Source organism: Eretmochelys imbricata, chromosome 10, assembly GCF_965152235.1.
Source record: "Eretmochelys imbricata isolate rEreImb1 chromosome 10, rEreImb1.hap1, whole genome shotgun sequence".
NCBI classification, from domain to species: domain Eukaryota; kingdom Metazoa; phylum Chordata; order Testudines; family Cheloniidae; genus Eretmochelys; species Eretmochelys imbricata.
The window spans coordinates 38251856-38267772 of NC_135581.1; the positions used below are offsets into that span (position 1 = coordinate 38251856).

A 15917-nucleotide genomic window follows, 5' to 3' on the forward strand; every position below is an offset into this window, starting at 1 on the left:
AAGCACAAGGGACTGACTGAGGAGAGGAGTAGCAGGACCCTGTGCCACCTATAAGGATTCGCCTTGCCCCAAACCTGAGTCTCCAAGGCTAAAAAGGACTGAGCCTATTGAGGCGAACAAGGTATTTTGACACACTGTACAAGATGTACCCCCTCATCTTTGAGTGCTGTCCCTGTGGGTGCTCCACTTCAGATGATTGGAGCAGTGCCCTACTGAGGATGGATGGGTGGCCTTCAGAGTTGTATGCATAGTTGAAGCTGGCACTGTTAGGCCTAGTATTGCATCTGAGTCTAAGCTTTGCGTTATTGTATAGTGATTCGTGAATGTGTGTTGTGAAGCCCAAGTGGCGGCTCAAAATATTTCTGTGATTGGCACGTTATTCAAAAAGGCTGTTGAGGTCAATACTGATCTCGTCAAATGGCCTCTGATCCCTGTCGGGGGTTCAATTTTTTGTTGATAGCATAGATGGATGCAACTGGAGATCCATTTTGAAAGTCTTTGTTTTGATATTGTGGATTCCTTTGATCATCCAGTCATGGAGATGAAAAGTCTTGGTGATTTTCAGAATGGTTTCGTTCTGTCTAGGTAGAATGCTAAAGCACATCTAACGTCTAGAGTGTGGAGGATTGTCTCTTGTGTAGTCTCATGTGGTTTAGGGTAAAACATAGGTAAGTGACTTGGTTGGTTGAAATGAAAGGATGATATCTTAGGGACAAATTTGGGGTGTGGTCATAGCGTCACTATCTTTGAAGAATATGGTGTGTGGAGGGTGGGCCACAAGAGGCCCTATTTCACTTACTCTTCGCACTGATGTAATTATGATCAGGAATGCTACCTTCATTGACAGGTGTAGTAGAGAACAAGTAGCAAGTGGTTCAACTGGTGCTTTGGTAAAGCCTCTGAGGACCAGATTTAGATCCCATGCCGATGTGGGGTTGCCTATTTCTGGGGACATGTGAGGAAACGCTTTGTGATCAGGTGTGTGAATACTGAGACACCGTCAGTCTTATGATGGAAAGCAATTATGGCTGCGAGGTGTACTTTAACTGAACTTGTGGACCGTCTTGATTTTTTTAATTCTACTATGTACTCAAAGATCAAATGAATTGGTGCCTTAAGAGTGGTTATGTGTTTGTTTTGGCATCACATGGAGAACCTCTTCCATTTCTGGAGGTAAATGGTATGAGTGGATGTCTTTCTGCTGTTTAGTAATACCTATTTAACCTGTTTGGAGCAGGTTAATTCGTCATGGAGGAGACACGCCTTCAAGTGAAGTTTCTCCAGGTACAGATGGAGGCTTGACCTTCATCTTGTGAGAAGATCCCATCACAGAGGGAGAGTGTATGGTGTGCAGATCGCCATGAGTCTCAGGTATGGGAATCATGTCTGTCTGGGCCACGTCACGGACTATAAGTATGACCTTGGCTTTGTCAGTTTGTATCTTGCGTATTACTCTGGAGATTAAAGGTATCAGTGGGGATGCATACAGAAAAGGTGTGTTCCATCTGATGGGAAAGGCATCCCCTAGGGATCGTGTTCCCAGTCTTGCTTGTGAGAAAAACCTTGGACATGTGTTGTTTCGTTCTGTCGCGAATAGGTCAAAGTGTGGGAACCCCCACATGTGGAATATGTGTTGTGTGATGTTGTCGTTCAGTTCCCACTCGTGTTGTTGGGAAACCTGTCTGCTTTATGTGTCCACTGTCATGTTCTGTCGACCTGGGAGGTATGATGCTGTAATGGTGATGTGCTTTATGCACCAGTTCCATAGTTTATGGCTTCTGTGCATAGGGAGTGAGATCATGCTCCCTCCGTCAGTTTATGTAGAACATATATGCCATGTTGTCCATCATGATTGTTATGATTTTGTTCCTTATTATTGGGAGGAAATGGATACACACATTGCAAACCGCACATAATTCGAGCAGGTTGATGTGTAAATGTGTCTCTCTGTGGGTGACCACTTCCCTCAGATTGTATGTTAGTTCAGGGGAGCACCCCAGCCAATCAGTGAGGCATCTGTTGTGATCAGTATGGATGGTGGATCCTGCTGAAATGGGATCCCTGCGCATAAGTTTCTTGGACTTGTCCACCATTTTAAGAAGTGTCGGACTTTTGGTATTAGTGTTAGGCTTTTGTTCAGGCTGTGCTTTCATGGTATGTATACCGAGCTCAGCCATCCCTGTAGGCAGCACATGTGTAGTCAAGCGTGTTTCACTACGAAGATAGCAGCCGCCATATGTCCCAATAGTTGTAGGCAGGTACATGCTGATACCCGTAGGCTATTTGTGACCACTGATATGAGAGTGGTCAGTGCTGAGAATCTGGTCATTGGTAGTGATGCTTTGGTCTCTATTGAGTCCAGATGCGCTCCGATGAAGTCCAATTGCTGTACTGGGGTTAGAGCAGATTTCTGTTTGTTTATTTGTAACCCTAGGGTGTGAAAGAGGGTGATAGTTCAGGGATTTGTGAGCCAAGGATGCATGTCCCTGGTAAGCTATTCTCTTGATCTTGTGGGACATTGGTGGTCTGGTACCTGATGGTGAGGAGTGATCTGACGAGAAGACTGCCTCTTCAAGGTCATCCTTATTTTCGCTTGAAAATGGTGGAGCACTGGGGGATTCCAGCTGGTCCAGTGCTGTTGGGACTGGCGAGCCATCGGTGCCAAACGGCAGAGATCTGGGGGTAGATGCTACTTCCATGTCTACTTTATGTGTAAGAGGACATGGTACCACTGTTTTCAATACAGTGTCTTTCTGTGCTGACACATTAGGTGGTAGCTTGGTCGGTGCTGATCGTTTGTGTGTGGCCTTAGTCAGTGGTGCCATCCTTGAATTCTCTGTTAACGGTTCCAATGAAGTCAGTGCGGGCAGAGGAGGCATCACTAATGGTGAAGGCTGTGGCACTGTATCCTTCATAGGAGTAGTTGATGCCGTGGAGGAGGAGGCTGGTTTGTGCCTACCACTCAACTCCTTTCCCCTGCCGGCAGAACTCCAGGTACAGAGGGTGCCGGAGGTGCCAAGTGCCTCAAAGGTACTCACCCTGCCTGAGGTTAGCACCAAGGAGAGAGATCTCACCAGAGACAGTTTCTTTTTTAATGGTTTTCTGTTTGGGGAGGAAGTGGCCATTTTCTCAATTTTGTGGAGGAAAGGTTACTAGCTCTGCCCACAGAGGATGTGCCTTGAGGGTCCCTTGACAAGTGTTATCTGGGGTCTGAAGTAGGCATAAGGAATTTCTCCATTACAATGAGTTTAAGTCGGAGATCCCTGTCTCTCCTCACTCAAATTCTGAGATTGCTGCCATGAGCAAACTTTTGTGATATGTGCGACTCACCTAAGCGGTGAATGCATAGCAAGTGCCCATCCGAAATAGGTATTGAGTCCTTGCATGAAGTGCATCTCTTAAAACCTGAGGAGCCAGGCATATTTTTAACGTCCTTTGTAGAGCTAACTTGGGACTGGCAGAATGGAGGACTTTTGTTTTTGTTGAGGAATAAACTGTCTAACTAAGATTAACTGAAACTTAACACTAAGTGAACCAACTATTTATGACAAACTGAGGCTTAACTAAACAATCTAATGTTATCTACTTCTTTTCTAGGTTTTCTTCAACACCACTACAGAGCTCTGTCTCAGGCTGAGGATGGTTGAGAAGGAACTGAAGGGGTTGGGTCGTGTGCGTGCTACATGAGGCACCAATGGTGCTGCGAGACAGTTATTGGGCACGCATGCACAGACCAGGCACTGCTATGGAAGATCTCCAATCAACAGCACCGGGACATACCGACACCTGAAGTGGAGCACCCACAGGGACAGCACTCAAAGAAGAAACATATCTCTTAAAGAATATGTCTACACTGAAATTGTGGGGTGTAATTGTTGGTATAGACATACCTAAACTAAGTTTTAATCTAGCTATTTTGTGTACCAGAGCAGAGAAACTGTGGCTAGATTAAAGCTAGAGGAGGTATGTCTACTGAAGATGCAGTCATACCCCATGATTACAGCATAGAAATACCCAAAGTGGCCAAATTATTTTAATTTCTTCTTTTTTGAAAAGATAGCTCTTGGTCTGAGAAGCTGTTTGCTGTCAGCCTAGACAGGATTTAAAGCTAAAACTTCAAAAATTATCAAAACACTAATTTATAATGGAAACAGTAAGAGGCCACTACCTAGAATGGCACATATATTCCTGAAACAATCAAACTATTTAAATGAGTCGGGCAAGCAGAATTTGGCCCCTAATTTGGAGTTTAGATGGCGTATCAAAGAAACAAGGGAAAATCTGAGAAAACACACACACTTGCAGAAAAAGGAGTTTGTCACTAGGTGGAGCTGTGTATCATTGTAATGGTTGCTCTAAAGACAATTCTCAGTGTAAAGCTAAATTCCCCTGTAAATGGTATTTAAAACACATCACTGTTCAAAGATGTTTCTTCTCCATTAAAAGGATATCACCGCTTTGATCTATTAAGGAACTGTTGTCAGTGTCTGTCATAAATATAAAGGGAAGGGTAAACACCTTTTAAAATCCCTCCTGGCTGAAGGAAAAATCCTTTCACCTGTAAAGGGTTAAGAAGCTAGGATAACCTTGCCGGCACCTGACCAAAATGACCAATGAGGAGACAAGATACTTTCAAAAGCTGGAAAGAGGGAGAAAAACAAAGAGTCTGCGTCTGTCTGGTGATGCTTTTGCCGGGGACAGAACAGGAATGAAGTCTTAGAACTTAGTAAGTACTCTAGCTAGATATGCGTTAGATTATGATTTCTTTAAATGGCTGAGAAATTAAGCTGTGCTGAATAGCATGGATGTTCCTGTCTGTGTGTCTTTTTGTAACTTAAGGTTTTGCCTAGAGGGATTCTCTATGTTTTGAATCTAATTACCCTGTAAGGTATTTACCATCCAGATTTTACAGAGGTGATTCTTTTTTACTTTTTACTTCTATTAAAATCCTTCTTTTCAGAAACTGAATGCTTTTTCATTGTTCTTAAGATCCAAGGGTTTGGGTCTGTGGTCACCTATGCAAATTGGTGAGGATTTTTACCAAACCTTCCCCAGGAAGTGGGGTGCAAGGGTTGGGAGGATTTTAGGGGGAAAGACGTTTCCAAACAACGCTTTCCTAATAAAAATAAACCTGGATAAACGTTTGGTGGTGGCAGTGGAAGTCCAAGGGCAAAGGGTAAAATAGTTTGTACCTTGGGGAAGTTTTAACCTAAGCTGGTAAAAGTAAGCTTAGGAGGTTTTCATGCAGGTCCCCACATCTGTACCCTAGAGTTCAGAGTGGGGAAGGAACCTTGACAGTGTCATTTACTGTTTCACTTTCTTAGAATTCACTGTGACGTTGCCTATTCAGAAAATAAATAATTAATAAAACTTAGATATCAAGAGATCTCAAAAGCACTTTACAAAGGAGCTCAGTATCATTATCCCCATTTTACAGCTAGTGAAACTGAGGCACAGAGAGGGAAGTTAGTTGCCCAAGGTCACCCAGCAAAGCAGTATCAGATATTGAACCCAGGTCTCCAGAATCCCAGTCCACTGCCCTATCCACTAGGTCATGCTGCCTCCCCAGTATAGCTAATCAATGCTATTCTCAAGTAATCCAGTTAAATTAATTAAATAATGCCATTTTATATCAACAAATCAAATTACATGATGATCAAAATGCCTGAGCCCTGTCTCCAGTATAGTTTCCACCATTGCTACCACCACCTGTGGTGAACCAGTGTTGAATCAGGAGTCCCATTTTTGCCAGTGTAGATGCAGCCTTGCAAACAGAACCACGACTCTATTGGGAGATTATCATAAATTAACTAGATCCCCAGAGTTGTCAGTTAATCTGCTTTTGGAGGGCAGCACTCATAATTACTGGTCACCAGCCCACCCTTCAAAACACTCTTCAACTGTATATGGAGGATCTGTTCTGGTCCTGGGTCAGTAGACAGGAGATTTAGAGAGAGGGGAGCAACTGGGCAAGAGAAAGAAAAAGATGAGACAAATATCCACTAAAAGTGAAAATAGGGAAGAAAGATGTTAAAAAAAAGATTTTTGGGGGGGATGGGGAGATCACATGAAGCAAATTAGTCTAAGAGAAAATACAGACACTAAAGAAAAAAGACTGAATAGATGCACAGAAAGGAAAAGTGAAAGAAGAAAAAAAGGAGATATTAAGTTATTTATAATTTTTATAGAAAAATATGCTTTAGACATCATTTAACATTGGTGGTTTAGCTGGTTCTAGCAACACCACAAAATATTAATTATTTTCTATCTTTGGAAAGGAAGGGAACAAATAGCTTCTCTCTAGTTCTGACCTCTTTTGGATGGTACAGATTACCCTCATTTTCTTTCTGAAAAGAAAAGCAGGCATATGCTAGGCTGTGATTATCAAGTCCATCAAAGGGGTAGAGTATATTCCTTCAATGGAATAACCACTGAGTTTACAGCAGTGCTTGAAAACTACCAGTTCTATTCTAAGAGGAGTATCCCTCATGCAAAATAGGAAAATAACTTTTGATACCTCTTTCTGACATTACTAGGAATCAGCTATTTCCACTTCTGAAGTCATCACAGCCACTACCCTTCCAAACATTTATCCTGCTCCCAAAACTTCCAATCCCAGCAGGACTGGTCCTGAGGAAGGATGCTGCACAGAGAACTCACTCTGAAGAGGTTAGCATTTTCATGACTTTATACACTTTATCTTTCTAGGTGTTTTATTTCCCCTCTAAGAATATGTGCAACAGCACAAGTGAAAACAAGACCACCTTACACTGAAGAGTTTTGAAAACATTAAAGAGACTACATTTCCCAGCAAACGGCAGCGTTTGTTCATTGGGATTTTTGTTTTTCTTACCATCTGCCACACTGATGAAGAAGGACAACCCCTCCTGGGGTCCCACTTTCAGAGGCACTCCGATTCCAGCTTTTCTCCAGTTAAACATATCCAGGGCCTTCTCATCACCACTCACCGCTGCTTTGGCTAGCTGTACCAGGTCCCTGCAGGCAACCAAAAGGCATTTCATTTCCAGCTCCCTACTTGGCACAGGACTTTTTAATCCAGAAAAAATGGATGGGGATTCCCACTAACAAAATATGGCAACTATTCATGATGGAGAAATCTTTCACGCTCAGCTCAGCAGAGATATTGGAATCCTCAAATGTATTCAATATGATTTAATCTCTATCATGACTTAATATTGTTTCCTGCTTATAGAAGGATATTCAGGGGGTTCCCAGTACACATCTCCCCCTTATCCGTTGTTTCGCATAAGGTCGCTCATCAATAGGGGAAGTGTTCCGATTCACATCGGTCCCACATATCAGTCATTTGCAGTACTGTGCTGTAAGTTGCAAACAACGGATATGCAGATCAGGAGCAATGTGAATAGGAACATGTTCCCCTATTGAAGAGCGACATATATGCAACAGATCTTCATAGCCATGGGTGGGCCGTGGCCCACCCACTTAACATCCAGGCCCACTGCCTCAATCCTGGCTCTACTTCCACCCCAGTGCTTGCCCCACACCGCCCACCTGGTGCTCCAGCCGGGGAGCAGGGATGGAGCATGGGGGCTTGCCCAGTTCCGGAGCTCCAGTCGTGGAGCAGGGTTGGGGGCTTGCCCCACTCCGCTCACCCGGCCCTCCTGACGGGGAGTGGAGTCGGAGCACAGGGGCTATCAAGCCCCCGACCCCCGCTCCCTGGTCAGAGCGGGGCAAGCCCCAGTGCCCCAACCCCACTCCCTGGCAGGAGTGCCATTTTCCGGGAGCCCCTGGCCAGAGCGTCAATTCCCCCCAACCCTGCAAGGCCGGCTGGAGACAGGGGAGAGGCGGCCAGATCGCTCCTACCCCTCCGTTCTCCTGTCATTGCACACCCACTCAAGTATCCCATCCTGTCTATGCCAATGCTGTACCAGCGGGTCCCCAATATAAGTCATTTTGGTATCCAAGAACACAAACCCAACGTATACCGGGGACCCACTGTACATTTAAAATCATTGTATTTAGTATAAATCACATCTGTTAACATGATCACAGTCGTGGTGCCAGTCCTCTGAAATATCAACATTATTGCTTGCTGGAGATATGAGAGCCAGCAGCAATGGGGAAGAGAGGAAGGGGACCTGGATCTGTGCAGAGGAAAGGGAGTCAGCAGCAGGAGTTTGGAGAAGGACCTGGAACCAAAGGAAAGGCACAGAAATAGCAATGGGAAAAAGAGCTTAGAAGAGTGCCGGTGGCGGGGGAGGGGAGGGAGGAGAGAGATGATAGTTGGAAGGAAAGAAGAGGAGCAAAGCCTGGAACCATACATGTATAAGGGACCTGGCAGGGGAATGGGTTCAAGAGGCTATCTGAATAGGAGGAAGATCTGGGACTGGAGGGTGAGGAAGAAGTCAGCAGGGAAGGGTGCTGGAAACAAGCCAGAAGGTGTGTGCTATGGGATGGCAGTCGGGGAGAGAAACTAGGGACTAGGCAGAAGGGTGGTCTGAGAGCTTCTCTCTAGGCTGGGAGAGAGAAGGATCTGGTTGTAGGAGAGAGAGTAAGGGACACTCATAGTGGGGTGATATAGGAGGCAGCAGGTAACTGTGCTTTGCATCTAAGGCAGATAAGCACTACCAATGGCTGGAGCAGTTAGGCGGAGCCACTACAAGGTGTGTGTGTTTGGATTTCCATGGGATCTCTGAATGCATCCAATGAAGTGAGCTGTAGCTCACGAAAGCTTATGCTCAAATAAATTTGTTAGTCTCTAAGGTGCCACAAGTACTCCTTTTCTTTTTGCGAATACAGACTAACACGGCTGCTACTCTGAAACATGGGATCTCTGTGCAACAAACCTAATAATAAGAAATCCCCAACCCTAAAGAGAGAGAATGTCTAGCAGAGTTCCGACTGGGGCATTTTCACTTACTCGCCAGGAGGTGAAGGCCAAAAGATACAGTGAGAAAGATACTTTCCATACTCATGTTTCAATAAAGGGAGGCCCTGCACTCGACCCCGCTGGTCCACTCTCCATAGAACCATGACTCCAAGCTGGAAGAATTACAAAAGAGAGAGACCTTCTTTGCAAACAGATAATAATAGGAGACAAACTACTCAATGGACATTAAATAATCACTTCAGGCAATATGCTTTTACTGATAACATGGTATTTTTCTCTTATTTAGTACCTTTCATCTTTTTTTTTTTTTAATATGTAGGTAAGATTACCTCCCTTTCACAGGTGGCTAAAACTTCAAGTGACTTTTTAAATGATGGCATTTCATTATTTATTTAAAATGAAGCTGTCTGGAAAAGTGCCTTAATTACTTCCATTCTTAATTAAAAGGACATTGCTAAGGCTGGTAGCCCTAAAATTGGACCAACCTTGTTTTGTTCTGCACATGTGCACCATGACACATGCACTTGCACGTACTCATCATACCCCATACCCCATTTTTCTTCCTTGTGAGCAGTCAGGTTACTAAAACTAACAAGAATCCAGCTCTAGAACTCTTGTTAGTTTCAATCCACTGCCTATTTTCAAGGTCGAGCAGGCAAACAAAGCAAAAGCACTCATGATCAGAGAAACACAGAGTCATTATTTGTGGATTTCCCAGCACAGAAGAGAGAATTTTAGAACTGTTGCAATGCTTTAAAAAAAAATCATCATGGTGAGGGTGTAGTGAGGACTGATTCATTTTTAGGATCAGAAGGACATTTTAAAATGACAGTCTTAGAAGTTGAGAGAACCATCAGAGAAGTTAAAAAAGAAAAACACTCATTGGATCATTAGTTACGTAGTCCACGTCACAGGAGTCAACGCAAAATTGTTCCTCAGAGCCCATTTTCTAGCATTTCATCCAGCCTAGTTTTAAGTGTCTCAACCAAAGGGCCTTCATTATTTCTCTTGAGAGACTGTTCCACAGTTTAACAGAGCTCACTGTCAAAGAGCTTTTTTCTGATATTCAGCCTAAACTTTCCCTTTAATTCCCATTATACCTGCTCGCTCCACCCAAAACCATATTTCACTCGTCTTGCCATTTTTCACCTCGTCAAGTATTTGAAGGCTGCTAGCATGTTTTATTATGAGAAGTTATAATATAAGCTTCTGAAGCTTGAAATCTCCCATTATGAAACGAGTTTACTGCCACCTTTATGTAGCCATTTGAAATACAGAGCTTTTATTTACTCTCTTCTCTGTCCAAACAACATACAACTGCTTCTCCCTCTCCCCCAGCCATGCATATCAAATAAGTAACACCACTTATGGCCCTCCTGCTATCTAGAAAAGACATGTCCAAAAGTGAATGCACGTTCACAAGCACTATACATGTGTGTATGATGACAAAACAGTGATCCAACTGCACAAGCTGCATGAACTCAGTAGCATGCTGCCCACAGCACCTCTCCAGTCCCATAAATGTTTAAATCACAGGAACATCAAAATCTAATTAACTAATTTAAATGAAATGCTTGGCATTGCAAGATTTAACAATGACAACGTTGTTGGGCTCTAATTCTCAAGAAATGCATTTCAACAAAATATATCCCTTTATCATAGAAAGTATATTAGCTTCTAAACAAGAGAGCCAACAATTGATAAACAAAATAAGTCTGAGTTGCTGGTTCTGTTTTGACCAAGAATACAGGCAGACATAATGATTCAAGTACGGGTATTGTGCTGAACCTTAGACCCGGCCCAGTTTTTGCAAATTGGCAGAGAGTTGAAATTGAGAAGAATTTTGCAGTCTGAAGCACTCCAATTTTGGATACCTATCAATTTCAATCCTCTGCCGAGTGGAAAAATGGAGCAAACAGAGAAGCAGAGGAACAATGCAGCATGACATGTACATTCACAATCCCAAAAAGCTGACTTATGATACCAGCTTTGCAGCTGGAATTTTAAGAGTATTTATTATTTGTATTATGGTAGTACCTGGAGTGCCCGGTGGCAATTGGGGACCCACTCTGCTAGGCAATGAACAAAAACAGAATAAAAATGTATAATTTAAACTGCAATCTCATTTCATTAAGACAAATTACAGTGAAGGGTTATTAGGATTTATTTTATTTTATTTTTTTAATATACTGTAAGTTAATTTAGTCCTTGTAGTAAGGCGGTGTGGCTCCCTGCCGCCCCAGAGACGGACGACCCCATCCGGAGGCCGGGGTGGGTGGAACTAGGGAGCTCTGAGCCCACCCCTCAGAGGGTCAGGAAGTATAAAGGCTCACCCTCAGAGCTCACTACGCCTCCAGCCTAGCCCATGACTGGGAAGCCCCTGAAGCCCAAGGTGCACGCCAGGACTGGCCCAACTTGCCCTGTGCCCGCTACCCGGAGGAGTTGCTGGACCTGCCCTGTGCCTGCTACCCAGAGGAATTGCCAGACCTGTCCTGCGACCGCTATCTGGAGGAGTTGCCGGGCCTGCCGCTTGCCCGGTATCCCGAGGAACCCATGGTGCTGGACCCCCCGGAGGACTCCACCGTGACTCAGGAAGTAGCCCGGGGACAGCCAACCCTAGTCTGGCTGTAGCACTGCTAGAGCCCACGTCAGTGTGTTGCGGCCAGGATCCCCACTGACACAGCAGCAGATCTTCTACCACTGCTAGGGCTCTGGGCTGGGACACAGTGGAGTGGGAGGGCCTGTGTCCCCTCTCCCACCCAACTCATGGGTGGCAGTCTCCCCTCTCCCAAACCATTTGGAGGCTTGGGCCTACTGTTACGCTGAGCCCTGCCTGAGGGCCTGAGCTCCCGACTCATTATTGCCCCGCCCTGACCTAGGGCCTGGGCTCACTAATGTTTGTACTGTTACTGCTTTAGTATTATTGTGCAGCCCTGCCTGAGGGCCTGAGTCATTATTGCCCCACCCTGACCTAGGGCCCCGGCATAACTGTACTTACTTTCTGCCTCCACAAGAGCCGCCAGCGAAGACTTTTGCGGCCAAACTAATTCCCCAATCCTCAGTTGGGTGTAGTGAGCCAGTGTGGCTCCCTGCCCTGGCTAGCCCCTTTACACTCCTCATGAAAATGAAAGATTAGTAGTACTGGTATGAAGCATAGCACAGCACTTCCACGTAGCTCTTCCATCGCATCTCACCTAAAGTCCAGCATATAGCATGGTTCTGAAGCCATACAAGTGACCATATAATTCTCCTCTTATCTTTACGTTATCAGAATCTAAGCTTTAATTTTTAAAAACAAAATCAATACGTATTCCGTTCTTTAGGTTGAAAATATTATCCAAATGTTTACCAATGCAGTGGTTTCTGTTCAAGTGTGCAGAGAACCCAAAACAGTAGCTGTGAGACTGTCGCTCTCAAATGGTGGTCTGTGGACCACTGGTGGTTCAAGAGTTCTGGCTGGTGGTCTCTGCTAAGTAAAAATTCACATGTTGCTGGTTCTACTTTCTTTTTTCCCCCAACTGCTTCTATAAGCAACCAAGCCCCTCGTTATAAAGGGGAGCCCAGATGCCCATAAAAACAGCTGGAAATTTCTCCCATATATGTCCTGAGTTGAGGTCATCTTTCTGCTTGATGACTTGACACACCTTATTTTCAAGTCAGATTGCTCCTTCCACCCCTAAAAAGCTCATGACACCTTTGACGTTTTAGTAACATCAAGGAGGAAATGGGGAAGTGTAATGGGCACAAAATTCCCTAAGACTCATGACTCTCACTTCATGACCAGATTTTTATCCTTCAAAGTATACGTTCTCCCCCTTTCCTTTATGCCACCCAATAAATGGGTTTATCCACTGTAATAAACCCAGACCTCATTCATGTTCTATTGATTCAGGTCTCCTCATGTATCTGATCATGCCCCCATGGTTTACTTCAAAGCACCACAGGAGAATAAAAGAAAAGGAGTACTTGTGACACCTTAGAGACTAACATTTATTTGAGCATAAGCTTTCGTGAGCTACAGCTCACTTCATCGGATGCATGCAGTGAAAAATACAACAGGGAGATTTTATATACACAGAGAACATGAAACAATGTGTGTTACCATATACACTGTAACGAGAGTGATCAGGTACGGTGAGCTATTACCAGCAGGAGAGAGGGGGGAAAAAAAAACCTTTTGCAGTGATAATCAAGGTGGGCCATTTCCAGCAGTTGACAAGATTGTGTGATGAACAGTAGGGGGAAAAAATAAACATGGGGAAATAGTTTTACTTTGTGTAATGACACATCTACTCCCAGTTATTATTCAAGCCTAATGTAATGGTGTCCAGTTTGCAAATCAATTCCAATTCAGCAGTCTCTCGTTGGAGTCTGTTTCTGAAGTTTTTTTGTTGTAATATTGTGACTTCTAGGTCTATAATCAAGTGACCAGAGAGACTGAAGTGTTCTCCGACTGGTTTTTGAATGTTATTATTCTTGACGTCTGATTTGTGTCCATTTATTCTTTTACGTAGAGACTGTCCAGTCCGGCCAATGTACATGGCAGAGGGGCACTGCTGGCACATGATGGCATATATCACATTGATAGATGTGCAGGTGAACGAGCCTCTGATAGTGTGGCTGATGTGATTAGGCCCTATGATGGTGTCCCTTGAATAGGTATGTGGACACAGTTGGCAATGGGCTTTGTTGCAAGGATAGGTTCCTGGGTTAGTGTTTTTGTTGTGTGGTGAGTATTTGCTTCAGATTGGGGGGCTGTCTGTAAGCAAGGACTGGCCTGTCTCCCAAGATCTGTGAGAGTGATGAGTCATCCTTCAGGATAGGTTGTAGCCTTGATTTCTTTTTTCTCTCCCGCTGGTAATAGCTCACCTTACCTGATCACTCTCGTTACAGCGTGTATAGTAACACCCATTGTTTCATGTTCTCTGTGTATATAAAATCTCCCTATTGTATTTTCCACTGCATGCATCCGATGAAGTGAGCTGTAGCTCACGAAAGCTTATGCTCAAATAAATTTGTTAGTCTCTAAGGTGCCACAAGTACTCCTTTTCTTTTTGCCCATACAGACTAACACGGCTGCTACTCTGAAACCTGTCATTATGCAGGAGAATCAAAGAGAGACAAAAATGGCTAAAAATATATTTTTCCCCCCAAATGTTTACTAGGGAGAGAATTTTTTTCTCTTCATAGTTTAATGTCAAGTCAATCTTTGCTCCCCAGCTAGTAGCAAAGCCTGGAATCTGAAACTAAATTGTCTCATTAGCCTCTGCCTGGGGGAAAATATTTGTGGAAGAATCATAGAATATTAGGGTTGGAAGAGACCTCAGGCAGTCATCCAGTCCAATCCCCTACTCCAAGCAGGACCAACACTAACTAAATCATCCCAGCCAGGGCTTTGTCAAGCTGGGCCTTAAATACCTCTAAGGATGGAGATTCTACCACCTTCCTAGGTAACCCATTCCAGTGCTTCACCACCCTCCTAGTGAAATAGTGTTTCCTAATATCCAACCTAGACCTTCCCCACTGCAACTTGAGACCATTGCTTCTTGTTCTGTCAGAGAATTGGAAGACAAGATTGGAGCTCTTGAATAAAAGTATTTACTCAGCCAAGGCTGAGCTAGTCTTCAATTTGCTTCCAAACTCAGACATGAGTACATCAAGCTGGAAACGGAGCATGCACAAAGCTTGTTTCTATGTGCCAATGCTAGTGGGTGCAGAAAAGGGATAGAACTAGCCAGCTTTCATCATGGCAACTGGAGATGACACAGTAACATTTGTACCCATGAGATTTATTTGTTAAGACATCTTGGTATCCTTTGAACCATTCTAATAGCCCAAAGCTTTTGCCTTTTGCTGTAAAAGCCATTTGTTTCATAAAGACAGTTTCACTCAAGATACTTATACAAAACACCTAGACCTTTCCGATACTATCGAGCCATCAAAAGCTGGAAGTTATCCAAGGTATTATGTACTTAGAATGTAAATAAGAGCTCCTGATCCTCACTGGTTTCTGCTCAAGTTTTAAGAAGTATTTTCAGTGGTTCTTGGAGCCTAAATTTGAATTACTGGGGGCTGGGCATTCCCAGATGAGGACACTAGCCTACAAAGCTGCTTAAAGAAGATTAGGCTGAGGTCAAGTCTCCCAATCTTTGAGACACAGCACTCACCTCTTTCTGCAGGCACTCTCTTATAGTCCCAGTAACATGCATCTGAAGTAAACCACCTACATTTAACAGATTGTAGTTAAGCGGCATTGATATCCAGAGGGAAAGAAAGCCAATTTGTTTCCTTTTCTTGAAGAATTATACGTAAATAACAACAATAAATGGATATAGCCAGATAGGGGAGTACAAGTTAACAATGAGACAACAGTGGTCTGCTTGATAGGCAGTGGTCTCTGCACATCAGCAATCTCACCATTATCAATCTCACCATTGTTGCCCAATTTTTCTATATGCAAATGGACAATTCGACTGTGGCTTTTATCAGTCAATTTCTTCGTCAAGACCACCAAACATAACAGAAGTTTTACAGCCAATAATTAGATCTATGCTTTTTCATTGATTCATACTGACAGTAAAAGCTGAAATCTCTGGAGAAGCGCTGTCTTATCCTAGGGAGTGTCAAAAAAGGCCACAGAAAATAGACAAAAGGAATAGAATTTTTCTTTTTTGACTCAGGAATTGGCAAAAACAGAATCCAGTATGAAAATTTAGCAGTCAACACTGAATATCAATAGATAATTCCTCATTTCGCTACATAAAAAAGCAACCAACTCATCAAGAAATGAAGATTAATGTATTTAAAATATATTTCCACAACACATTTCCCCCCCACTAGAGTCTTTTTGCTCTTTGCTCCAACTAAAAATACACTAATTCTAGGAACACTCAAGAGTTTTTGCTGTGTTTGAGGGAGGGTCACTCTACAAAAGGGGAGGAAGGATGTGGGAGGGCTCGTCGTAAAGACACTGGACTGGGACTAAGGAGATCTGGGTTCTATTGCCAGCTGTCACAAACTTCCTAGGTGGCCTCAGGCAAGTTAC

At 43.7% G+C, this 15917-nt stretch overlaps 1 protein-coding gene across 1 annotated transcript in view; it reads right to left on the reverse strand.

Moving 5' to 3' along the window:
• The window catches only part of IFT140 (intraflagellar transport 140), a 253776-nt gene that overhangs the window by 214632 nt on the left and 23227 nt on the right, over nt 1-15917 (reverse strand). The window contains 2 exon segments of the mRNA XM_077828863.1: nt 6854-6996; nt 8903-9024. Of these exon segments, the coding sequence (XP_077684989.1) occupies nt 6854-6996; nt 8903-9024 (265 nt within the window).